Source organism: Rhincodon typus, chromosome 1 (genome assembly GCF_021869965.1).
Source record: "Rhincodon typus isolate 14 chromosome 1, sRhiTyp1.1, whole genome shotgun sequence".
Taxonomy (NCBI): Eukaryota; Metazoa; Chordata; class Chondrichthyes; order Orectolobiformes; family Rhincodontidae; genus Rhincodon; species Rhincodon typus.
The window spans coordinates 41,407,761-41,433,974 of NC_063332.1; the positions used below are offsets into that span (position 1 = coordinate 41,407,761).

Consider the following 26,214-nt stretch of genomic DNA (forward strand, 5'->3'; position numbering starts at 1 on the left):
TATCTATGGCATATTATTAATTGTTTTCTGAAAGGAGTTAAAAAGTCATTCAGTTCGTGGGCTAGCAACAAATGCATTCATTGGCTCCCAAACTTCACAAGAGCACAAAGTTAAAAGTTTTAAAAAAGGGACATTTTGCATTGAAAAACTAAGTTGGATAAAATGTACAAGAGCAAGTCGATGAATGGCAATTTGTAATTTTGACAGGTTGGTTGTACCAAACAAAGGATATTCATCACTAGATCAAAGCCCAGATGAAAAACCTTTGGTTGCTTTGGATACTGACAGGTATGTTCTTTCACTGATCTTTTCTTCATGTAATTACCTTTTTCAAATTAGATTTTAAAAGTCTAAAGATTAAAGGTCTAAAGTCATCAGCAAAAGCTTATAACGTGAAACATTTTTTGATTTGATTTTCTTTTACTCTTTCTGCTGCCTTGTAGACATATCTATCAGGATCAAAATGCCTTATAATAAAGACAAAGCCATCATTTATTGCTCATCCTTCTATGTTTATATAGAAGAAATTTCTTCACCCAGATGGTGGTGAGTCCGAGGAATTCCCTATCACAGGCAGTAGTTGAGGCCAAAACATTGTGTTTTCAAAAGGAGGTAGATTTAGCTATTGTGGCTGAAGGGTCAAGGGATATGTGGGGAGGATGTGACTTGGGCATTGAACTCAATGATCAGCCATAATCCTATAAAATGGAAGAGTAGGCTCGAGAGGTCCAATAGCTTACTCCTGCTCCTATCTTCCATGTTTCTAAAGGAGAAATTTTTTTGCCTTTCTAAACTACCTTGAATCATTGCAGCTGATATGGTAGTGATACTGAAACCCTCTGTTGACTGGGGAGCTTCAGGATTTTGAATCAGAAAATCACAAAAGAATGGCACTGTATGGTTTAGAACGGTGTGGAACGTGAAGATTATGGCGTTCACGCACCTTTCCTACCCGTGCTCTTTGAGGAAGCCGGAGGTCATTGCAGTTTTAAAATGCTGAATTTCATACATTTAGCCATTCAACACAAAATCTGATTCAACTATATCAAATTTTGCTGGGCCTTGCTGTCCATTGCCAAAAAAACAATACTTTTCACTGTATTTCAGTGCATGTGACAATAATAAATCAAATCAAATCAAATTTTAAAAAAACCTTCTATTTTATATTTATCCAATATACAATCACAGGTTCCTTTTAGTTGCTACCGACCATTTCCTTAAACCCATGCCCCTCTCACTGCACAAGTTCATGGATTTATTCATCTCCAAAATAGGATCTGAACTACTGAAACCTTTCTCCCTCCTTTTATCACTGAACCACACACAGTGCTTGAAGTTTCATTTTTTTAATAAATTCCTACCCATTTTTCTCCACTGTCTCTAACTCATCTCGTACATATTTTCCTCTAACTTTCCTCAATCCAATTCCCGTGGAGTTCTTCTCTCTTTGTTTCTCTCTATCTCTCAACTTCCCCTTTCCAAAGGTGTCATAGAACATAGAACATTACAGTACAGGCCCTTCGGCCCACAATGTTGTGTCGACCTATTATCCTACTCTTAAGATCAAAGTACCCTGCATACACTACATTTTACTATCATCCATGTGCCTATCCAAGAGTCGCTTAAATGTCCCTAATGTATCTGACTCCACTGCCACCACCGGAAGCGCATTCCACGCACCCACCATTCTCTGTGTAAAGAGCCTACCTCTGACATCTCCCCTATACCTTCCTCCAATCACCTTAAAATTATACTCCCTCGTAATAGTCATTTCTGCCCTGAGATAAGGTCTCTGACTATCCATTCTATTTATGCTTCTCATCACCTTGTACGCCTCTCATCACCTTCTACACCTTTATCAAGTCACCTCTCATCCTTCTTCACTCCAATGAGAAAAGCCCTAGCTCCCTCAACTTTCCTCATAAGACCTGCCCTCCAGTCCAGGCAGCATCCTGACAAATCTCCTCTGCACCCTTTCTGAAGCTTCCACATCCTTCTTATAATGAGGCGACTAGAACTGAACACAATATTCCAAGTGTGGTCTAACCAGGGTTTGAAAGAGCTGCAGCGTAACCTCGCGGCTCTTAAACTCAATTCCCCTGCCAGTGAAAGCCAACACACCATATGCCACCTTAACAACCCTATCAACTTGGGTAGCAACTTCGAGGGATCTATGGACGTGGACACCAAGATCCCTCTGTTCCTCCACACTGCCAAGAATCCTGCCATTAACCCTGTATTCTGCATTCAAATTCGACCTTCCAAAATGAATCACGTCACACTTTTTTCCAGGTTGAATTCCATCTGCCACTTCTTTTCCCAGCTCTGCATCCTGTCAATGTCCCGTTGCAACCTATAACAGCCAGCTGCACTATCTACAACTCCATCAACCTTTGTGTCATCAGCAAACTTACTAACCCACCCTTCCACATCCTCATCCAAGTCACTTACAAAGAGCAGAGGTCCCAGAACAGATCCCTGTGGAACACCAGTGGTCACCGAACTCCAAGCTGAATACTTTCCATCTACTACCACCCTCTGTCTTTTATTGGACAGCCAGTGCTGTATCCAAACAGCCACATTTCCCTGAATCCCATGCCTCATTACTTTCTGAATGAGCCTACCGTGGGGAACCTTATCAAATGCCTTGCTAAAATCTATATACACCACATCCACGGTTCGACCCTCATCAATGTGTTTTGTCACATCCTCAAAGAATTCAGTAAGGCTTGTGAGACATGACCTGCCCCTCTCAAAGCCATGCTGACTATTTCTAATCAAACTGTGCTTTTCCAAATAATCATAAATACTATATCTCAGAATCTTCTCCAATAATTTGCCCACTGCAGAATTAAGACTGACTGGTCTGTAATTCCCAGGATTATGCCTATTCCCTTTCTTGAACAAGAGAATAACATTTGCCACCCTCCAATCATCAGGTACTATCCCAGTGGACAGTGAGGACGCAAAGATCATCGCCAAAGGCGCAGCAATCTCTTCCCTCACTTTCCATAGTAACCTTGGGTATATCCTGTCTGGCCCAGGGGACTTATCTATCCTCATGTTTTTCAAAATTTCTAGCAAGTCCTCCTTCCTAACATCAACCTAACATCAATTACATTCTTTTAAAAAAAAAAAAATCAATCTTTCTATCCATGTTCATTATTGCTGCAAAAACAGCTTCTACAAGGTTGTCTCTGAAATCAGTGCCTGATCTTTCTTGCATCCCCCTGTAGATCCAGACAATCAGATTTTTACCTTTCCAACTCAGAACTGTGTGTCGCCTGGGAAGGAACTTCATAGTATTGTTCTTATTGATCTCTGCCATTACCTTCTAGGCAGTAAAGGTTGTAGCCTTGGGAACCGCTGTTGAAGGAGCCTTCACAAGTTGCAGCACCTTGTAGATGGTGCACTTTAGAGCCATAGTATCCAGTGTTAGAGGGAGTAAATATTTAAGATGGTGGTTAGCTGCCAATAAAGTGGGTAGTGTTAGACTTATTTTTGTTGGAGCCTCACTTATCCATTCAAGGGAGGATATTCAACACATACCTGATGTGTCTCATAGATGATAGTAACAAATCTGGGAGTTAGAGGTGAGTTTTATGCCACAGAACACCGACTTTCTCACCAGTATTGTAGCCATACTGCAGCCACAGTGACCAGTCCGATAAAAGGTATCTTCAGTAGTGCTGCCCAGTGCCAAATTCCAGTCGTGAATATTTGACTTGTAGTTAGACAACTCTAGAAATGGCTTCACCGTCTCCAATGCTGATCCAGATTTCGCTTTGTAGAAATCAAGACACTTGTCTTAATAATATAATTCTAAAAGTCCATTGCAACACATTGAGTGCTGTCCTATTCCCTGCAAAATAGGGAGAAAAATAGACTTGATCTTGCATGGCTGCTTTTACGGAATTCATCTTTGTGAAACCAGTTTTCACCATGACCATTTCAAACTAGCATCTAGCCATTATAAGTATCTGTTTTCAAAAAAGTGCTGTTGCTTCAGCAGAATTAAACTCTAATTGCCTCTTGCCTCAAAACTAAAACACTGCATGCTATCAAGTCTATATTAGAACATGCAAATATTATAGAGAAGTCTGAAGACCTGCTACAGTTGTTTGAAAAGTAAAACGTCTTTCTATTTTCTTGCAGTGATGATGACTTTGATATGTCAAGATACTCTTCATCAGGTTATTCTTCAGCTGAGGTGAGTTCTTTGTACAGTGATATCTCAACAAAAGAAAGGGCAAGGGTTAAGAAAATGTATAAAAACCATTGCTGTTGAATTGCATATAAATTCATTTAACAGTTACGTCTTTTATTCAGTCTTCTAAGTTAGTCTTCGTATATGACACTATGTCGTCTTTATTATTGTTTGATCCATTGCATCAGTTTATTTAGTGGCTTTTTACCTGACTCTTGATACCTGCTGCTCAGCTCAATAAATTTCTTTCTTGTAGTTTGACAGGAATCTGGTGTTTTATTCTTTATTTGACCACGTTGTGCAGTTATTCACCATAATATGGGCCTTCTACTCCCATAGCATCTGGTGCAACGAGCTTTGCAACTTCAGTTGTCTTTCTGTTCTCAACATCAGGAGATTACAATGAAAGAATAGAATAGTAATTTACTGTCATGTGTATTTTTACAAAAGAAAGTGAAAAGCTTTACAAGCTGCCACACCACAGTGCCCAAATTAATGACAGAATTCAGAAACAAGAAGAAAAAAGGTAAAAATTCATCACAATTCAATTAACGTCTCCTGGCTTCTGGGTACACTGGAAAACCAAGCTGAAACTGCAATGCTGGGCCAAGACCACCAAACTGGGCTGTTGGAAGCTGCCTCCAAAGCAAGGATGAAACCTCCACTCCAGGGCTAGACCTTCATACTTGACTGCTGGAATACCCAGAAACGGCCAAAGAAGACCTCCACGACAGGACAGGACCTCCATGCCAGGCCAAGACACCCCTCCTGGACTAGGCTACCACACCACGAAACAACCCTGCCAGGTACCATGTCTTTACTGCCATTCTGGCTTGTTGGAAGCGACCTTGTCATTGGGCCTGAGCCAGGAGAAGACACCTTCTGCCCAAATCTTTAAAAGAAAGTAGAGTATCATAATGATTAGAGACATTAAAAAGTAAGCATAGAAAGGAAAAAGAAAGTGGATGGAGTGGACGAGGTCTGGGCTGCAGAGCTGAGGAGCCCGAAAGTTGTGCTGCTACTCTGCCATCATCTGATATATTCTTGAATTCCTCAATGAACCTTCTGTCATCACACTTCAGACCATAACTATTCACTGTGTAAAAGTTTTTCTTACATCGCATTTGTTTCTTTTGCAAATTATTTTAAATTCTGCCCTCTTATTGATCCTTTTATGGTTATGAATAGGGAACAAAAATAAGCCATTCAGCCCTTCAAGCCTGCTCTGCCATTCACTAAGATCATTGCTGATCTGATTTTAACGTCAACTTTATATTCCTACATATCCCTGATAATCTTCCATCCTCTTGGTAATCAAGAATCTGTCTACTTCTGCCTTATTTTTTATAAAGGTTCTGCATGTGCTGCCTTTTGAGGAAGGGAATTCCAACAACACTTGACCACCTGAGAGGAAAAATGTGGAAATGGGAGCAGTTTCTTCCTATCAGCTCCTTCCAGCCCACTTATGATTTTGAAAACCTCTATCTTATCCTCTTATCCTTCTCACTGAGGAAAACACTCCCAATTCCTCCAACCTATCTTCGTAACTCAAGTTTCTTATTCCTGGAACTGTCCTCGTAAATGCCTATCACCCAGACCTACAAGCAGTATTCCTGTTGAAGTTTGCTTGGTGTCTTCTACAAGTTCAATATAGTCTTTTAGCTGCAGTGATTTGTGCACTTTACTCCTGATCTGTCTGCTCATGTGTACACTTTAGAATAGTACCTTTTGTTATATTGTCTCTCAATGTTCTTTCTACCAAAAAATGCCAGTTCACACCTCTCCACATAGAATTTTATCTGTCACCAAATGCCCAGTCAACTAACTTGCTAAATTATTTTTGAAGTTCTACACTGTCCTCCTCATAATGTTACAATGCTTACAAATTGTGTACTGTCCCTAAACCTTGAAATTGTCCCATGAAACTCCAAGATCTATATCATTAATGTAAATCAGTAAAGCAAAAGTCCCAATACTGATCCATGAGGAACTCCATGACAAATCTTACTCTAGCCCAAACAAAAATCCATTAACCACTGCTTTCTGTTCCAATCGCTCTGTCAATTTTGTCTACCCATTCCACAAGCTCTAACTTTTCTCACATGTCTGTCATGCAGCACTGTGTCAAAAGATTTTTTGTAAGTCCATGTCACCACATCAACAGCATTCCTTCATCAAGCCTCTGAAATCTCTTCCTAGAACTCCAGCAAGATAGTTAAAATCAACTTTCCCTCAAGAAATCTTTGCTGGCCTTCCCTAATCAATCAATGTATGTTCATGAGACTATTAATTCTATCACAAATTATTGATTCTTGAAGTTTCCCCACAACCCCTGTTAAACTGACTGGTTTGATCATTATTTTGGTCACTTTCCATTTTCCAGAACTTGTGGATCCAACTGCCTTGAGCCACTATTCTGTCTAACTATTTCGGATTTTCTTTGAATTCCATCTTTCTGTCATCCTCCAAATGCTACACCAGCAGAATACTTCCAAAACTCTCACCCTCCAATGTCAAAACATAAACTTAAATTTCATGGATGCCTTAAGCAGGTTCAAATGACATAAAAGCAAATAAATCATTTATCTTGCTGCTCAAATAAACAAGATGAGTTAGGAGCTTTCAACAGTCATTTTGAATGATCAGCGAACAGAAAGATGTCAGTAGAATAGAAAGAGACCAGTGTGGCTCCTTCACTCGAAAGAACATTAAAGCCATTTAATGTTCAATTAAAGCCATTTGATAACACAGAACCATGTATTTTGCTGAAATTGACGCATTTTGTCGAATCCTTTTTTACTTGTACAAGCCAATTTACAAGAATATGAATGCCAGATAAAACCAATATTCATAGTGCATGAGAAAGGTACTGATTGATTAACAAGTGAACTTTGAAGATGTTGCCATGGAGAATGTACCTATTAATTCTGATTAACAGTTAACTGTTCAACTTAGTTTAAATTTTAAACCTAGCAGATTGACTGAATTTTTTAGAAAATTGTAGTCAGAAATTACCTAGCAACCTATTTTATTGAGTTAAAACAGGTTGTTTTCTTTTAAGGAGAGAAGTCTGAGAAGGGTCCTAATTGTGTCCAAAATTGAGGGGCATGGGCAGAGTAGATATGAGGCAGCTGTTCCTATAGTTGAAGGATCACTAACAAAGAGACATAATTTAAAGGGGAAAGGCGGGAGGTTTAGATGGGATTTGAGGAAATGTTATTTTTTCACCCAGAGGGTAGTGAGAATCTGGAATGCATTGCCTGGTAGGGCAGGAGACCTCACACCTTCAAAAAATTACTGGGTAAGCACTTGAAATGTCATAGTATTCAAGACTATGGGCCGGGTACTGGAAAGTTGGACTAGTGTAGTTTTAGAATAGTTCTAAGTGCAGACTAGATGGGTCAAAAGTTTGCATCTGTGCTACATGATTCTATGAATATGTAATTTCTAGTACACGTAATTGTGCTGTATTGTGAATTCGACTAGCAATCCAACATTGGTTGTCAGTGTTATTCTTTGAAAATTTGGGATTATGTAACAAATGTTATTCAATTGTGGAATTACATCTGATGTTGGACACCTGAGAAATACTAGTTGGGTATGGTCAGTGCTTGTTCTGAACAGCTGAAGGGATATGTTAAATGATACAATACATCAATCTTTGGGACGTACAATCTATATACCTGGTGTCATACAGCACTGAAATTCATATACCACCAATATCCACTACAAACTCATTGACTCCCACGGTTACCTTCACTATATATCCTCAAGTGTGAAGCTGAGTGCAAACTGGAAGAATGGTATCTTATTTTCCACTTGGGTACCCTGCAGCCTTCAGGACTCCATAATTTTGGGGTGTGAGCACCTTCTCCTCTGTCCTTACCCCAGCACAGACCACCAGCCTCCTCGAGGGAGCCCAGCATAGACCATCTGCTTTAGAAAGACTGTGTAATGCTGAACATTTAACTTTATTTTTTTCATTTTTCTCATTTATACCTAAAGTTTTGTACCGAGGTATCTTTGTACCTACGATGGCGCCGGAAATGGCGACTTGTACACTTTGCTGTACTCCTGTATCCATGTACTTGAGTACATTTGACAATAAGCCTAATTGAAATTCTAATTTGACTTACATTCGTGTATGATTTTCACCAAAGCAGGAAAAGATAAACCAATTTCCACTGCTAGACTATTTGGTAACTAGAAGATGTAGATTTTAAGGTAATTTGCAAATGAGCCAGAGGCAGAAACAGGATTTTTAAGCAGGACATTGTGTTCAGGAATATGTTGCGTGGAAGTGTACAAATAGTAGATTCAGTAGAAATCTTCAAAAAGAATTAGATAAGTAAATGAGAATATCGAAGGGCTTTGGAAACTGAGCTGGACGGCACGTTGCTCAGTGGTTAGCACTGCTGCCTCTCAATGTCAGGGATCTGGGTTCAGTTCCAACCTCGGGCAACTGTCTGTTTGGAGTTTGCACGTTCTCCCTGTGCCTGCTTAGGTTTCCGCCGGATGCTCCGGTTTCCTCCCACTGTCCAAAGATGTGCACGTTAGATGGATTGGCCGTGCTAAAATCGCCTTTAGCGTTCAGTGATGTGTAGGTTCGGTGCATTAGTCATGGGAAATGCAGGGTTACAGGGATAGGGTGGAGGGATGGGTTTGGGTGGGATTCTCTTCAGAGGGCCGGCATGGACTTGTTGGGCTGAATGACCTGTTTCCACACTGTGGGGATTCTGTGAAGAGTGAGACTAAAGAGACAGCCATTCGACCTAGTAGCCATAGTAGACTGAATAGCTTCCTCTGTGTTTTAAGATTATACAATTCAGTGACAAGTTCCACAAAAGAACATTGGTATCCTAATTTTCTTGGTAACGGTTAAATATTCCAAAGATTCAAGTAAACAGTCTAATACTACTGTTTTTTTTTTTGTGGCCAGCATCGTGATCATAATTTTCAGTAAAGGATTGGACCTCCTAGGATGCTCAATTTGAAAATCTATGCAATAGGAAGCGCTGAGCCCCTCCTGAAAACTATTAAACTTTGCAACACCACAGGCTTGGTTTTAGTTTGTCCTGTGGGTGACATTAATGTCAGTGTAGTTTCTCTTATTTTTATGTAATTGGCAGTCAAAAATCACCACCTCAATGTGAGGATCTTTTCTTCTCTGTTTAAAGCAGCCCTTCTAATCTGTCACACTTGTCTTCGACAAAGCTTCAATTTGTAAATATTCATGTTCTCCTCAGTGCAGATAACCTGCTGTCTCAATAATTTTCATGTATTATGACTGGAGAATGTATAATGTGAGCATTCCTTTCTTTTCTTGATGAGAAACAAATAGCTTCTATAAATTGCTTTTCCTACTGTTTGCAAATCAACTTGGAAGATCTGAGGCGGGGTTGGAAGTTACCACCAGATCCATTTTTTTTTTTTCTTGATTTTGTGTGCCGATCTTAAAAAAAAGTATTTAACAAGTCTTTCCACAAAACCAATAAAATATCAATTAAGTTGCTTACATTTTTCTCTCTTTATAGCAGATTAATCAAGACTTGAATATCCAGCTCCTGAAAGATGGCTATCGGTTAGATGAAATTCCAGATGATGAAGATTTGGATCTTATTCCCCCAAAATCAGTAAACCCCACCTGCATGTGTTGCCAGGCCACCTCCACTACTTGCAATGTTCAATAATGTGATTGACGCTTTCCACTGTAATTGTAAAACTAACAGCCATTGCTTCCTCCTATGGTAGGACATGCACTTTGTGTCCGTGTTTTGAAAAAAAGCAGACCATCATTGTGGCATTCATAAGTGAGTGTGAATGCAGTGTTGAATTTATGTGCGATAGAAGGTGACAATTAATCCTACTGCTTTGCAGTGGTTGTATTGTGTAATCCTGATATTTTTTCCCCCACCCATCTGCTTCTGGGGGTGGGGCAGAGGGAAGAGACAAAATAGAACACTACTTCAGGCATGATTCAAAGATCAGTCATGAGCTGAAAGCAAAGCATCTGCCAGTTCTTTTGTTTACTAATACTTGGCTGTTTATATTTGAAGTATACTAGTTTATGTTGATGTATATGTTTACCATTGCATTTGGAGCCAATGATATTTAACCTAAAAGTTGCTAAGTTTTTTTTAAACATTGTCTCATTAATTTATATCATTTCTTTTTATGTTAGAAGTTTCTAACTTTACATTAACATTCAGAATTTAATAACACTGCTATAGAATTTTGTTAAAGATTTTACACATCTGTCCAAACTCTGCAATGGGTGTAATCCGAGTACACTTTGTTATAGTGTACAGTTACTTGTGTAAGCAAGTTTTAGACCATTATTGTAAACATTAGATTTAAGATTATCTTCCCCTTGAATGTATTATGATTTGAAAAGGGAGATTTATTTCATTTCTATATGGTGGGCTCTTCCTTTCAGAGAAAAGAAACATTAAAACAAGATGCATATAAGACATCTTTGTAGTATTGTTTTGGAGAGGTGAATTTTTTTGTGATCTATTTGTTTGGAAGGAAAGGGGTATTGTTTGTAACTCTCCTTAAAGGTAACTAATATTGCTACCTTGGTTAAAGGAATGTAGAAGAGTTGGCAAGATAAAAACTGTAATGTTCAAATGAACAGTTTATTGTAAGTTTACTATATAAATATTAGAAATGGGCAGAAATGCAAATCTGGGTGTTGTATGGGCAGCACAAGTAAAATGAAGCTGAGTTTTTAGTGTCCTGCACATGAAATAATTAACAAAATTATAGGGATTATTATAGTTTTAATTTGGCATCATTTATAAATGGTTTTATTATATCTTAATATTTAGCGAGGTATAACTCCAGGAAATTTGTTTGAGGTCTATGTTCCATCATTCTCAATGATGCATTTCATTTTTAATTGGTAAAAAAATCAATACATGCACTTGGCCAATTAAGTTCTAATCAATGTAAAGTACATGCTAGTTGAGTAGGTGATGTGTTGTTTTAAATGTGTTGTCACTAGAGGTCCTCATTAAGCAGGGACTGGGTTAGGGGTCCTGGGAAACTTCTTGGCTGTTGGGCACATTTACTTGATTGAAAAAGATTTCTGCAGATGCCTATTTTACAATCTCTGTTTCATTTCTTGCCCACCTCTCTAAGACGAAGCACTGAACCCATCAAATAGCCAATCCAATTGTTAGAAAAATCCAAATATCAATTATTGAGATAAGATTTAAATCTGCTCCTTCAGCTGTGACCTAATTCTTCCATCACAACAATTAGATGATCATTTTAAACAAAAAACATAATGGATGAAAATTCCTAATTCTAAAAAGCTACATATCACATTTCAAAGTGCAAATATTTTAATCAAGATTATAAATATTTGAGCAGGAAATCTAACCTATATAATATTTACCGCGTGTCTAAATAATGTATTGTCTGTCCCAAAAGCTCGTTATTGTTGACAATTTTAGTTAATGTATTTATGTACATTATATTTATAAAAAAAACTAAGCAGTAATATGTTATCCATGTGGCACTTGTATTGAGTTAGACCAAAACTTAAATGATTAATACTACTTCATTCCTCACCCTGCTTAGGTGGATACATGTATGAGAAGGAATTTGAAGTTTATGATGACACTAGAATGAACAATTTTTTTGGCGTTTTGAATGAAACATTTTGTTAAAAATCACACGACACCAGGTTATAGGCCAACAGGTTTGTTTGAAACCACTAGCTTTCAGAGGTCTGCTCCTTCCTCGGGTGTAGTGTAGAGAGGAGGTATACCGACACAGAATTCTACCTCCTCTTCCACACTACATCTGAGGAAGAGCAGAGCTCCGAAAGCTGGTGTTTTCAAATAAACCTGTTAGATTATAACCTGGTGTCATGTGATTTTTGGCTTTGTCCACTCCAGCACTGGCACCTCCACATCATAAACTTTTTGTGGTATGAGACTCAATTAAAATTAAGCAGTAGTTAAAGGAGTCAACAGCATGCTCAAGGTGTTGCCACTCAATGCATCATGAATCCCAAGCAGAAGTTATTAGTGATCTCTCTTCCCCCACCCCACTTCAGAACCTTTCTGAGAACTTAATTATTGCTGATTGGTGTTTCAGTACCACAATGTTGTATTGTATATGTTCTGGTATGCACGTGTCCTGCGCTAACACTCCATGCAAACAAAGTGACTTGTCCGAATAACTTGGTCTTTGCCTTCAGGTTAATGCTGCTGTTTGTTAAAGCTTCCAGTTAACAAAATACCCTATTCCGATAGATGTGATCTTGTTGCACTATGATCATTTTAATACAATGATGCTCACCATGTGTAGGATTTTGTCTTGTCTTGTGATCTTGCAATATCAAAAAATATTTGAGGTGCAAATTGCCCATTTGCCAGACCTTACTTGGACTGGTTCAAGTTAACATTTCTTCTAGAAATTCTGTTGCATTTAAAAAATAAAACCAAAATATTGTAAATCCGGAAGAAAACACACATTTCTGAAGATGATATGCAAGTTTTTAAAACCTGAATAAAAAAATTGTAGTATTGAAGGTGGAATTTGGCCTATTGCCTGGTAAGAGATTTTCAAAGCACAAAATCTATTTCCTTGCCCTTTATCTACTTCTTATTTACTCCTTCACAAATATTTATTCAATTACTTTGAACCTTTAAGTCTCAATCTCATTAGTTAGCTGCAGTGAAGCACTTCATATTCAATAGCTGCCTTCATGAAAATAATTATTCTGATTATCCCCACCATTCCTCTTATGGTAATCTGTAGATTATGCCAATTAAAGTAACCCCTCCATTAGCTCTCAGATGGAGCTGTTCAGGTAATCAAATTTCTCTTCTTATGTTCTGTGCTTTCCCACAGTTTCTTGTACAAATATTTATTGTCCCAAATATCTTATTCATAAAAATAAATTAACTGCTGCACCCTCTGCATTATAGCTAACTTTTATCCATGCCGCCTCACCATCTTGATAACCATATTTCTCAGAAAACTTTTAATACTAAAATCCTCTAATAATTCCCTTACCTTTTTATTGTAGTATTCAAATATTTTTACATTTAATTCCTGTAATAAATCTTCAAACAATAGCCAATCATCAAATCATGGTCTTACTATTGCCAGTTTTCCTCATCTTTGCTTTACTTAAATAACATGAATCCCCGTTGTGTTAGCAGAAGGCTTATCTAATCCAGTCATCATTGAGACACAATTTCTTCTAGCTAAACACTGGAGAGACTAAAACCGTTGTCTTTGACCCTGTCGCTAATCCACACACTTAACTCTGATTCCACCGCCTTTCTAGATAAGGTTCCAAGCCAAATCAGCATTTTTCTAACAATGGCTAGTTTGGATCTTTGTGCCCAAGATAGATAGTACACTTTTGGAAATTTCTCAGCTCACCACAGTTGCTTCGGGGGAAACTCACTGAATTGCTTATGTTTTAAGCCATCCAGACCTCACCTATCCAATTCACATGTCCCATCTGTGCCAACTCATGTCCTCCACCTACCCTCAAATGACCTCTCATGCCTGTAATGCCATCTTAATACCAATTAATGCTAACCCACCCACTGCCCTTGATACTGTCAAACTCCATGCAAACTTACCCAATGTCCACCATGACCACTACTCAAGACCCATGTTCCAAAAAAAGTCTAAATATCTATTGCAGCTCCCCATATAATAAGAAAATCTCCCATTCATGAAAGTCCATTCATAATGTTTGCATCCTTTCAAGTGCTAATCCTTTACAAACACAAACAAACTCCGTTCCATACTCCAATATGATAATCCTTTATTAACTACTTTGTGTTTTCATTAAACTGAAGTTAGCTCAAGTTCCCCCGTTGAGATTATTATAGATTCTTGGGAAGTAGTCCAGCTTTAATAAAGAGCCCTGAGGGTAATGTCAACAATATCTGTTCTAACTGCTGGAACAGAGTTTATTTTTTTCACCTTTCACTGACACAGGAAAGCTATTTGTTTTATTGTTAAAGGACTGGGGATTTAAATAGCTTCACTGCTTGAAAATTTCTAGAGACCTTCTCTCCCCTTCAAGAGCATTTCTGTTCAATCTAAAAATTCATAACTCCATACTGTCGGTTAAGACCTTTGCTATGGTCATAATGGGGTCTGTTTGAAGTTGGAACTGAGTTAAGATGACCCTGCTGAATTCAGCTTTCCCTTGTGTCGATTATGTCCCACCCTCTTTCCCCTTCTAGCAAAAGTAGGATCCGTCAGAAATTGAGGTCGGGCGTTCAAGACCTGTCAGCCAGGTTTTAAGATAAATTCCGCTTCCCCTACCCTATTGAACTTCAAGCTGAACATCTGACCCCTTGTACTCCATCACAAAAAAATGTCTGGTTACATCTTCATAACATCACCCTCCCTATCCAACCACTTCAGCCCATCTACCAGTGAAACTCTCATGACTTTATTGCAGCCAACCTTGACCATTACAATAGTTTTCACTTTGTAAAAATTTCAACTCAACCAAATCTTAGCTATCAATAACCTATAATCAAGACTAGGAACAAGAATATGTCATTTGGCTCTTCGAGTCTACTCTTCCATTCGATATGATCATGGCTAATTCTAGTTATCTACAGTTTCCCATCTCTCCTATGGTTGCTGGCCTAACTTGATCATGCAGTGCATCCAATTTTAAATTCTCTTCCTTATCTTTAATCCTGCATTAGCCTAGCTCCTCCCATTTTTTAAAACCTCTGTTAGCTGTACAAACACAAAGTCTCTTCCATTTGTGCCTATGCATTTTGCCCCTTTCCCTTTTGACACCACTACTGGGGTCACTATCTATAGCTGCCTAGGCCAATAAGCTGGAATTTTATTCTTAACCACCTCTATTTCACCATTTTCCTCTCCTCTAAGATCTCCATAAAGTCCAACTTTTTGACCAAGCCTGTGGTCAAAATATCTCCTGTCACTTGCTATCATTTTTAATCTTTCTCTGAAGCACCTTGGGAGCGCTGTTTTCTGAAATTTAATGCATTATATAAGTGCAAACCATAATTGTTTAGTTCAAACTTAAAATTGACTCCTTGTCTTTATATTCAGTTTCCAAATGTGTAATATCCAAAATTCTGGTTGTGCTGTTAATAATGTTTTATGCATTTCCACACTTAAAGTATTTTGTATTCATACACCTAAATCTTGCTCATTCAAAATTCTATTATCAGTATTTCTGTTTTCTAAAAATGTATTGCTTAACATTACTCAATGTTGAGTTGTAGCTGGCATCCACACCATTTTATTGTGTTTTCTAAATCTCTTGCTTTTATTGTTGCATCATTTATTATCTAAGTTTTGATGGCAATACATTGCACAATTATAGGTTTAGGACATGGACCCTTAAACTGAAAATTAGACAAAAAGGATTGAAAGAAACTATTTACTTTCTGGCCACTGATTTTTCTTTATGTAAATGAATTACCAATATTGTAATATTCAAGTCATTAACATATTCAATTCAAATTCACAATTGAAAAAGAAATATGTGTGTAAACTCTGAAGCTTTAAGTGCTTGGATATCTGGGCACATTATCTAGATTCTTCTTTATGTGAGAAAGATGGAAGCATGCATTAAAATAAAAGCAAAATATTTTCAGGGTACTGAGGAGGGAGATTTGGAGCTGTCATAGGTTTATTTTAATGGATATTGGAGTCAGATTGCTGTTTCATAGTATAATGTTTGTGATCCTCTTGCAATACGACATCAATGTCAAAACAAAAGTATACCACAGTGAAACAAGTACATTAAATATTTAAGCACTATTTAATATTTTTAATCTATGACTGTATTACAGATGTCAATGATTTGTTATAGACAGCATATTTAAATTATTGTGCCATAAGTTGTTTACAAATATAAGATGAAGTAATATCAAATTTCAGATGACCTCCGCAATAAATTTTCAGTCTAATGATTGTCAATGCCCAACAATGTACGAGAATCTGAAAGAGAATAAGTTTTCTGTTTCAGGTAAAGATCCTTCAAGTGCCAATAATCTACAGTCGAAATATTGTGTTATCATTTTCTGTTCAGGCATTGATGGATGTTTTGTACATTGTCCGGATCTTTTGTTTTTATTTCACATTTTCAACATTTGCAGTTTTCTTTTGATTATCTATCCCTCATCCATTGAGCAGTCATTATCATGTTGAGAATGATCATTTAAAAAGTCCAATATGAAAAAATACTTTCGCACCAAAATGTGAAAGTTGTCCGGACAGACTGTTTTAACTCTTCCATGAAACTAAAAATGACTGTGATTACTATATTTTAAACAAAACAAATAAGGCCAGATTTAAAAGTGTTAACAGTTTTTTTTATTTTGCAGTGTGCTTCAGCTTAGAATCTTGGACTGCAATTGTCTATGCAAACTGACCTGAGATTTTAGCTTCAGCATTTGTGAATTTTTTTTTACTTTTGTATTAACTCATGTAATACAGAAAATATTCAATTTAATGTAATTATTTAGACATTGAGCTGAATGTTTGTGAAGAATTATTGCAATTTGCATTGAGAAAGATCTCAGGATTCTTTATTGTACAATTAGCTCTGATCCTGAATTTTCGATTAATTTTAATATTTTATCCTCAAGAATTAGCTACCCAAGTACATGATTTTACTTGAAAGCTTGTTTTCTGTGTTGGAGGGTGATCCCATTGGTTCCTTGCTTCCTCCTCTTAGCTATCCAACCATGACTTGGACACATGTCTAGCTTGAAAAAAGGGGAGGGGATTAAATTTGAACCCAGTGGTGATTGTTACATTCAATGTATTTTACATGATTGAGCACTCCTGGTTCTGTACTTTCTTTTAAGGGTGTTTTGTGATTAAGCATCACAAGTGGAAGCTATGAATCCCACATATGGTGGCCATTGTCTGTTTACATTTGCTTCAAAAACTCTGTTTAGAGGAAGACTACTTAGTTTGTTTCCCAAGCTTTTTGAAAACTCATCTATCTTTTGCATTGATTTGATTTGCAAGTAGATGATGCCTTAAACGTTTAGTTCAATATGATTTTTATTTATTATCAAATATTCAAAAATAATTTGTTTCACATTTTTGAAAATAGGAATGTGTATAGACTTTTTTTAACATTTTACAATGCAGTATTTGTCATTCATCATTGTCATTGTAGTGTAACACATCAATAAAAGTGTATGTGAAATCTCATGTATTGTCTATCCTTTTATTCCTGTGCCATGAATTGTTTTATGAGGTGAAACCTATCCTTACTCTGCTTTGTGTGTTTTCATGTAAGCATGCAGACCTTACAAAGTATATATATATATATACATGTTCTGTTTGTTGTGAGTCAGAAGATCTGCAGTTTTACAACGTGTCTAGTAATGTCAGCTTCAACTAAACTAGGCAGAGATGTGTAATTTTCCTTCCCTGAAGGCGCCTCTCTCTCTCTCTCTCTCTCTCTCTCTCTCTATCCCTCTCCCTCTCTCAACATCCAGTTCTTGGTTCCATTAATTCTCTACTCTTCCTGATTTCCTGCCATGAGCCTCTCAATGAGATGTTCTCCTTTTAAAGCAGCTTTCTGCTCCCATTCCTGAATGTATCACCTACTCTTGGTTGAGAGACGGACAAGACTGGTAGCTTGACATTCTGGGATTTAGATGTTTTCCAGATGAGATAGAGAGGATGTAAAACAGGTGAGAGTATTATGTTACTGATAAGTGAGAATCACAGCTATACTGGGGGAGGACACCTTTGGAGTGCTCATCCAGCAAGGCTGCATGGGTAAAGCTCAGGAGCAGGAAGGGTGCCATCACTTTGGGTTAATACTACATACCTCGCGACAGCCAGCTGGTGATAGAGAAACAGATATGTAAAGATTATGGAAAAATGTAAAAACAATACGGTTATAGAGATAACCAGGTGTACAGCTGGATGAACACAGCAGGCTGAGCAGGAAAGCTGACGTTTCGGGTCTATGGGTGATTTTAATTTCCCCTGGATTGACTGGGAATCACATAGTGCCAGGGGCTCAGATGTGCAATGGAACTTGATAGCTATGTCCAGGACAGTTTTTTTTTAAAACATGTAAGTAGGGGCCATACTAAACCTGGTATTGGGGAATGATACTGCCCAGGTGATTGAAGTTTTGGTGGGAGGCCATTTTGGGAACAGTGACCATAATTCTGTAAGGTTTAAGTTACATGTGGATAAGAATAAGAGTAGCTGTCAAATGAACGTATTAAATGTGGGGAAGGCAAACTACCACAGTTTTAGGCTGGAACTGGGGAATGTCGATTGGAGGCAGCACTTTGAGGCTAAATCCACATCTGGCATATGGAAATCTTTTAAAGGCCTTTTGATTAGAGTTAAGGACTGGCATGTTCCTGTGACAATGAAGGATGAGGATAGCAAGATTCAAGAAACTTGGATGACAAGAGAAATTGAAAGCTTAGTCGAAAAGAAAAAGGCATACATAAAGTTAAGGAAATGGAAGACAGAGAACCCTTGAAGAATAAAAGGATAGAAAAGAACTCGAACAAGGAATTAGGAGAGCTAAGAAAGGCCATGCAATGTTTTTGGCAAACGGGATTAAGGTGTCTTATGCATTTATAAAGAGCAAGAGGGTAGTTAGGGAATGAGTAGGTCCACTCACTGACAAAAGAGGGAATTTATGCATGGAGCTGGAGGAAGTGGGTGAGGTCCTCAACAAATACTTTGCATTGGTATTCACAATGAGGACGGACATGGTGAATGGTGAGTCTCGGGAGGGATATATTGATATTCTAGGGTATCTCAATATAAAAGGTGGTGTTGGGTGTTTTGAAAAGCATCAAGGTAGACAAATCCCCAGGACTTCTATGGCCTGTTAAGATTTATCCCAGAATGCTGAGGGAGGTAGGGAAATTCCTGGCACTTTGTATGAAAGCTTTGTACCTGAAACAACTCCATGAAGGCCGATATCCCAGCATTAAGTTACTCTTTATTTACACGTGCATAGTACATGACACTGACCAAGCTGGCTGCCAGCCAACTCCTGGACAGTCCCACTTATCTCTGTCAGCTAGAACTCCCTGATTGGACCAGGTTAGCAGCCCCAATCAGGGAACTCATATCTAAAGGTCCACCTGGCTGACTTTGTTCCAGTCACTATCCCCTTTAGTCACGATACAGGTCCTAGAGGAATGGAGAATAGCCAATATTGTTCCTTTGTTTAAGAAGGGCAACAGGGATAATCTGGAAAATTACAGGCCGGTGGGCCTTATGTCAGTGGTACGGAAATTATTAGAGAAGATTCTTAAGGATAGAATTTACTCACATTTGGAAAAATATGGACCGACTGATGATGGGCAGCATAGCTTTGTCCAGGGAAGGTTGTGTGTCTCAATTTTGAATTAGTTTTTTTTTGAGAAAGTGACAAAGGTGATTGAGGGCAGAGCAGTAGATGGTGTAATGATACTGTGGCTTTAAGATGTGCATTTTGTCCTTTTTATTTAAAGAGAAGTGTTAAGACCGAGGTGTCAAGCTATCTACTTGTAAAGCCAGTAAAGTAAACCGCTTGTCAGGGCTTGGGGTTGTTTTGAAAGTTGGAACGATAGAAGCAGTCTGAATGGGTATGGTCAAGCTCCCATCAAACCAGGATTTTTAGATTTAGGTTTTCAGCAGTAGTTATTGCTGGGGTCTCAGCAGGGTTTAGAAGCAGCGGTACATCTAGGGGAGGTGATGGCCTAGTGGTACTATCACTGGACTGTTAATCCAGAGAGCCAGATAACATTCTGGGGACCCAGGTTCAAATTTCACCATGGCAGATGGTGGAATTTGAATTCAGTAAATATCTGGAATTAAGAGTGTAGGGATGATCATAAATCCATTGTTGATTGTCGGGAAAAACGCATCTGGTTCAATAATGTCCTTTAGGGAAGGAAACTGCCATCCTTACCTGGTCAGTCCTACATGTGACTCCAGACCCACAGCAATGTGGTTGGCTCTTAGCTGCCCTCTGGGCAATTAGGGATGGGCAATAAATGCTGCCTCGCCAGCAACACCCACAACCCATGAACAAATAAAGAAAAAAAAACCTCTCCCTGCCGCACTCTTGAGTTTTCTCTTGATGTTTTTCTTCCTGGGCTGCTTGAATTGCATGTGAAACATTCTATATTATTGACTTTGCCTTTGCCGAGGGTATGTTTATGTGAAGTTACTAATTAATTAGTAATATTTACTGTATCTATTGTTTTGTTAAGCATTTTGATAGAGTTACAGCTAAGCCAATTCTTTTATATTTTCTTTTGTTGTATTTTAACTATAGCGTATGAATAAATTGTCTTTTGCTTAACATCAAGTAGCTTGACCAATTGAATTGCATCTGGATTGCCATACCTTGCATTTACTTTTTCAAATAAGAAAAAGTTAGCGTCTAGGCTACCTTCTTAATATATTTTGAGGGGGTTTGGTCTGGTCCATAACAATGGACTTTAACAAGACCTTTGACAATGTCTGTCATGACAGGCTGTTACAAAAGATGAAGTCACATGGGATCTGTGATGTACTGGTAAGATGATGCAGAACTGGCTTGGCCATAGAAGACCGAGTAGTGGTGGACGGATGTTTTTCAGATTGGAGATCTGTGTAATCAGTGGTGTTCTGCAGGGATCTGTGCTGGGACCCCTGTTGTTTGTAATATATATAAATGATTTGGAGGGTTAGGCCACTTTTAGAATACTGTGTGCAATCCTGGTCTCCCTGCTATAGGAAGGATGTTGTGAAACTCGAAAGGGTTCAGAAAAGATTTAAAAGGATGTTGTCAGGTTTGGAGAGTTTGAACTATAGGGACAAGCTGAATAGGCTGAGGCTATTTTCCCTGGAGGCCCAGTGCAAGGCAATGGCTTGTGGCCTGTCCATTCATTGAAGAATTTGGCGGTCGGTTAGAGGTGATGAGTTCCCAAAGCCCAGGGTGCAGACCGAAGGCAAGGCCCGGAGCAGACGGCGTGTGGATTGATGCTTTATTGGTCCAGTGTGTGGCAGTGGCTGGAGGCTTGGATCGGGACTTCAGTGGCCTGAGATCCCAGGAGAAAGCCCTAAACGGGAATGGAGGTTGCCTGACGTCTGCAGCGTTATCGACAGCAGGCAGCCCAAGATGTCAAGAGCAGTGGAGATTGAGGCAGCCTGGGCAACATGTGCCAAAGGGTAGAGATCGAGCCCTTGTAGGAAGTGTGGTTCCAATTTGGCGAAGTACTTAGACTGTAATGTTTGAACTTTTAGCTTTATTTTCTTTATTTTTCTACTTAATACCAAGAACAATCATGTTTATCTTTTAACTTTCTTCTTTATTTCTTTCTACTCTGTTCTTAAGATTTTGTACCTAGGTACTTGTATCTAATATGGCACTGTGTGTGGCAGCATACACTTTTCACTATGCTCCTGTACTTTTTGTACTAGAGTACGTGTGGTGATAAAGTTTAAATCGAAATCTAAATCAAATAAATGCTTTGGCCTTCCCAATATTTAACTAGAGAAAGGTGTAACCCAATCAGAACTGGATGCTAGACAAGCAGTTTTCCTTCGCTTTTAACCAAGTGGCCAACCTCTGAGTCATCTGCAAACTTATTTATCATCCCTTCCACATTCTCAACTATATCACTTAAACACACAATAAAGGGCCCAGCACTGATCCCTGTGATACACCGATGGACACCCGCCTCTAATCACAAACAGTCTTTTACCACTACCCTATCTCCAGTTTTGGATTATTGGGTCTTAATTTTTTTTGCATGATAATATTTTCTCACCATGTTTCTACCTGATTGATCCTGCAGAGCATACTACACTTATTATTGTATAATGATTCGAGACATCTAAACAAAGTAATTTTTAAGATGATGCTATTTATATATTGTCTTAAAAGTACTGTAGGCAAATATTTGTTTTATTCATTTTGTGGGATTTTTCACTTAACGTTGTGAATTCTTCAGGGGAAATCGTATAAGTAAAATCATTGCATTGCAGTACCACGAGGGAACTGACCTGCGTATCAACAGTCATTAATCCTGTCTGCAGCAGTGAACTTGACACCTGAGGCTTTATTTAGGTCCTTCAAGCTACCCATTTCAAGAATCACTAAGACAGAATATGAATCAATGTGTCTCTGCACATATCTGCCTTCTTTCTGGATCTTTGAATAGAAACAAATATAGTGATAAGAACTTAATGCACCTTTTTGACAACATATTTTTTCCCATACAGCTTTGAGTGATCAGCAGATGAATAGACATATGATTGGTTTTTGCTGACGACAGGGCCTCTTGAGTGTCTGCAAACCCGTTGCAAAATTTCAAGTGAATTTCCAGATAAATGACAAGCAATTTAGAAAAATCTCCCAATTCAAGTTCAGATAGCTGTCTTTAGAGACTTCAAAATAGTTTTAATTACAGGCAAACTCTTCACTGGCTGGAGTCATATGCAGCACAAGGGAAAATTGTAATTGATAGAAGTCAAGTATCTCAGCCTGGGTTGAGCAGCATGCAAAGTTCAGCTCCTTCATCAATGACCTTCTATCCATCATATACGGTAAGAAGAAGAGTCGCTCTAACTTTTGCTAATGATCAAGAATAAATGCCTGGGGTGGTAGTTCATTGGAATGGATGTAATCTGCTTTACATGGACATGACAGTTTCCACGTTGTCAGGTAGGTGCTGATGTTACAAACTGGAACAGTTTGGCTTGGGATGCAGATATTTCTGGAGCAGATGTCTTCAATTCTATTGCCAGAATGCTGCTCGGACCCATTGCTTTTGCAACATTCTTTCAGCCATTTCATGGAGTGAATCAAATTGGCTGAAGACTGGCATCTGTGATGTTGGGGGAAGTTGAAATGGTTTTTCCATTTAGCATTTCTGACTGGTGATGCTTGAAAATGCTTTAGTTCTGACTTTTGAACTGAATATACTGGACTCCTCCATTGTTGAGGATGAGGACATGTTTGGAGCCTCCTCTTCCTCTTGTTAGTTGGTTAATTGTCCACTACCATTCACAATCAGATGGGGCAGGACTGCAGAACTCAAATCTAATCCACTGGTTAAGGGATCTATTTTCTCTGTATTGCCTTCTGATGTGTTTTTGGTATCCAGGTAGTCCTGTTGTAGCTTCACCAGGTTGGCACCTCTTTTAGATATATTTAGTGAAACTCCTGTCCTACATTCCTGAACTTGTTGAACTACGGTTACCTGCCACTTGATGGTAATGGTTGCTTAGATGGATGTCCAATTTTGAGTCACTCCAGTTTTCTTTTAGAAATCTGTCTCATTTAGTACAGTGGTGGTAGCACATAACATGAGGTATCCACAATGGACTATGATTCTACAAGGACTGTGCTGTGGTCACTCTACTAATACTGTCATGGACAAATGCATCTGTGGCAAATAGATCAGTGAAGATAAAGTAGGTTTTGCCCCCTTGTTTTTCTCAGCTCCTGCTGCAGACCCAGTCAAACAACTATGTCCTTAAAGACTTAGTCAGTTTTGTCAGTATGGGTGGTATCTTGGTGATAGACATTGAAGTCCCCCACTCAGAAAAGGTTCTGTGCCCCTTCTAATCTTGGTGATTGTTCCAATTGTGATTCAACATGGAGGAATGTTTATTCATCAAGGAAGAATGGATGGATAACAGATAATGATATTCAACAAAAGTTACCATACACGTTTTACTTGATGTTATGAGACTTCATGGGGTTCAGAGTTGGTCTTGAGTACTCAGAGACCTGGCTGTATACCATTGAGCTGACATCTCTCGAGGGTCTGTCCTGCTAGTGGGACATGACAACTTAAAGATTGGCATGATGGGGTCTGGGACATTGTCTGTAATGTATGATTTGGTGGGTATGGCTATGTCAGGCTGTTGCTTCATTAATCTGTGAGACATCTCACCCAATTTTGACACAAACACATTTTAGGAAGGAGATGGATTTACCGTTGCAATTTCCCGTGCCTGGGGTCATGCTAGGTAGTCCATCCTGCTTCATCCTTTTTTAAAGTGTTGTAATCATTTGTGGGATGTGGATATCGCTGGTTGGGCCAGAATTTATTGCTCCTCTCCAGCTGCCCCTGAGAACATAAGAACCAAGTGAAGGACCAGGTGATTCAGCCCTTCAATTCTGCTCCACCATTTGATACAGCCATGGCTAAGAGGAGGAATTTCTTCAGCTAGTGTGTGGTGAATCTGTGGAACTCATTGCCACAGAAGGCTGTAGAGGTAGTCATTGAGTGTATTTAAGGCAGAGATAGAGAGGTTCTTGATTAGTAAGGGGATCAAAGGTTACAGAGACAACATAGGAGAATGGAATGGAGAAACATATCAGACATGATTGAATGGTGGAACAGACTCTATGGGCCTAATTCTACTTGTATGTCTTATGTTCTTATGGGTGATCTAGGCCTCAAATGCACTTTCCTGCCTGATCTTGATTAACTGTTCAATCCATCACTACTTAAAAGTCTGTCTTTCTCCTCCTTAAGTTTCCCAGCATCCACACTCTAATGAATTCCATAGAGTCATGATCCTTTGAAAGAAGGTGATGGTGAGCTGCCTTCTTGAATCACTGCAGTCACTGTACTGTACGTAGACTTTGAATGCCATTAGGGAGGTAAATCTAGGATTTTGATGGAATCACATGAAGAAACAGTGACATATTTCCAAATCGTCAAAGATCCTTATGAAGCACCTACCAAGCCCACGTCCATCTAAAAGGACAAGGGCAGTGGATTCATGGGAACACCAGCCCCATTCAAGTTCCCTTCCAAGCCATTCACCATCCTGACTAGGAAACATATCACCATTCCTTCACTGTCACTGGGTCAAAATCCTGGCATTCCCTCCCTAATGGCATTGTGGGTCAACACACAGCAGGAAGACTGCAGCAGTTCAAGAAGGCAGCTCAGCACCACCTCCTCAAGGGGAACTAGGGACGAGCAATAAATGCTGGCCAGCCAGCAATGTCCCAAGAGTGAGAAAAACATTTTAATTCTTTCCTTGGCAAATTTCTGTCTTTCACTTTCCATGAACTTCATTTCATCCAAAGTTATGTGGTCCTTTATCTTATCCCACATTAAATCCTGCTGCGCTGACCCATTCCCCTGCCCATTCTGAAATATATTGAATCCCAGAAAACCCCTGTATTTCGTCCTTTGACTTGGCATAAAGATTTTACTTAATAATTTTGTGAATTACTTTAGAAGGAGAAGGAAGAGTTACATTTAATATATACTGTATCTGTCACAGTCATCAGACATTTCAAAATACTTTGCAACTAGTGAAGTATGTTTGAAGTGAAGTCCTGTTACAATGTAGGAAACAGCAGTCAATTTATATACAGCAACCTCAAGCAGTGCGACCATGACCAGATGCTGTTGTCTGAGGAATAAAAATGTATGTGGGGCTAATTTCACTGGTCCCTGCTCTTTATTTCAATGGAGGCACAGATCTTTTATGTTCACCAGAGAGAGCAGACAGTGTCATAGAATCTTGCTTTAACATTGCCATGGGTAGATGCCATCTCTGGAAGGGCATCTCTCATTAGACCATAAGTTGATAAGAAATAGAAATAAGACTAGGTTATTCAGCCCCTCAAGTTTGTTTTGCCATTCAATAGGATCATGGCTGATGCAACATTCTTCATATCCACTTTCCTGCCCTTTCCTCATAACCCTTGATTCCCCATCTGACCAAAAATGTATCTACCTCAACTTGAAATTTGGCGTACCTTTGTTCTCAAACTATGCCCTCTGGCCCTAGACTCTCCAATGAGGGGGAAACATCCTCTCAGCATTTGCCCTGTCAAGCCCCTTAATAATCCTATATGTTTCAATGAGATCACATTTCATTCTTCTAAACTGCAGTGAGTAGAGTCCCAACCTGTTTAACCTTTGCTCATAATTCAATCCCTCCATACCAGGATTCCATCCTAGTGAACTTTCTCCAGAATATCGACACAGATTTTGACTGAAAGTCTTGGAGAG

At 38.8% G+C, this 26,214-nt stretch overlaps 1 protein-coding gene across 3 annotated transcripts in view; it reads left to right on the forward strand.

Moving 5' to 3' along the window:
• Positions 1-17,240, forward strand: part of fam219aa (family with sequence similarity 219 member Aa) — a 417,719-nt gene extending 400,479 nt beyond the window's left edge. For 2 of the 3 annotated variants that reach the window (XM_048599444.1, XM_048599426.1), the window contains 3 exons: positions 208-288; positions 4,156-4,210; positions 9,742-17,240. In XM_048599444.1, the coding sequence (XP_048455401.1) occupies positions 208-288; positions 4,156-4,210; positions 9,742-9,897 (292 nt within the window). In that variant the 3' untranslated portion in view covers positions 9,898-17,240. The remainder of the gene's footprint in view (positions 1-207; positions 289-4,155; positions 4,211-9,741) is intronic. The other variant, XM_048599436.1, reaches the window with a different exon arrangement.
• Positions 17,241-26,214: the final 8,974 nt, after the last annotated feature.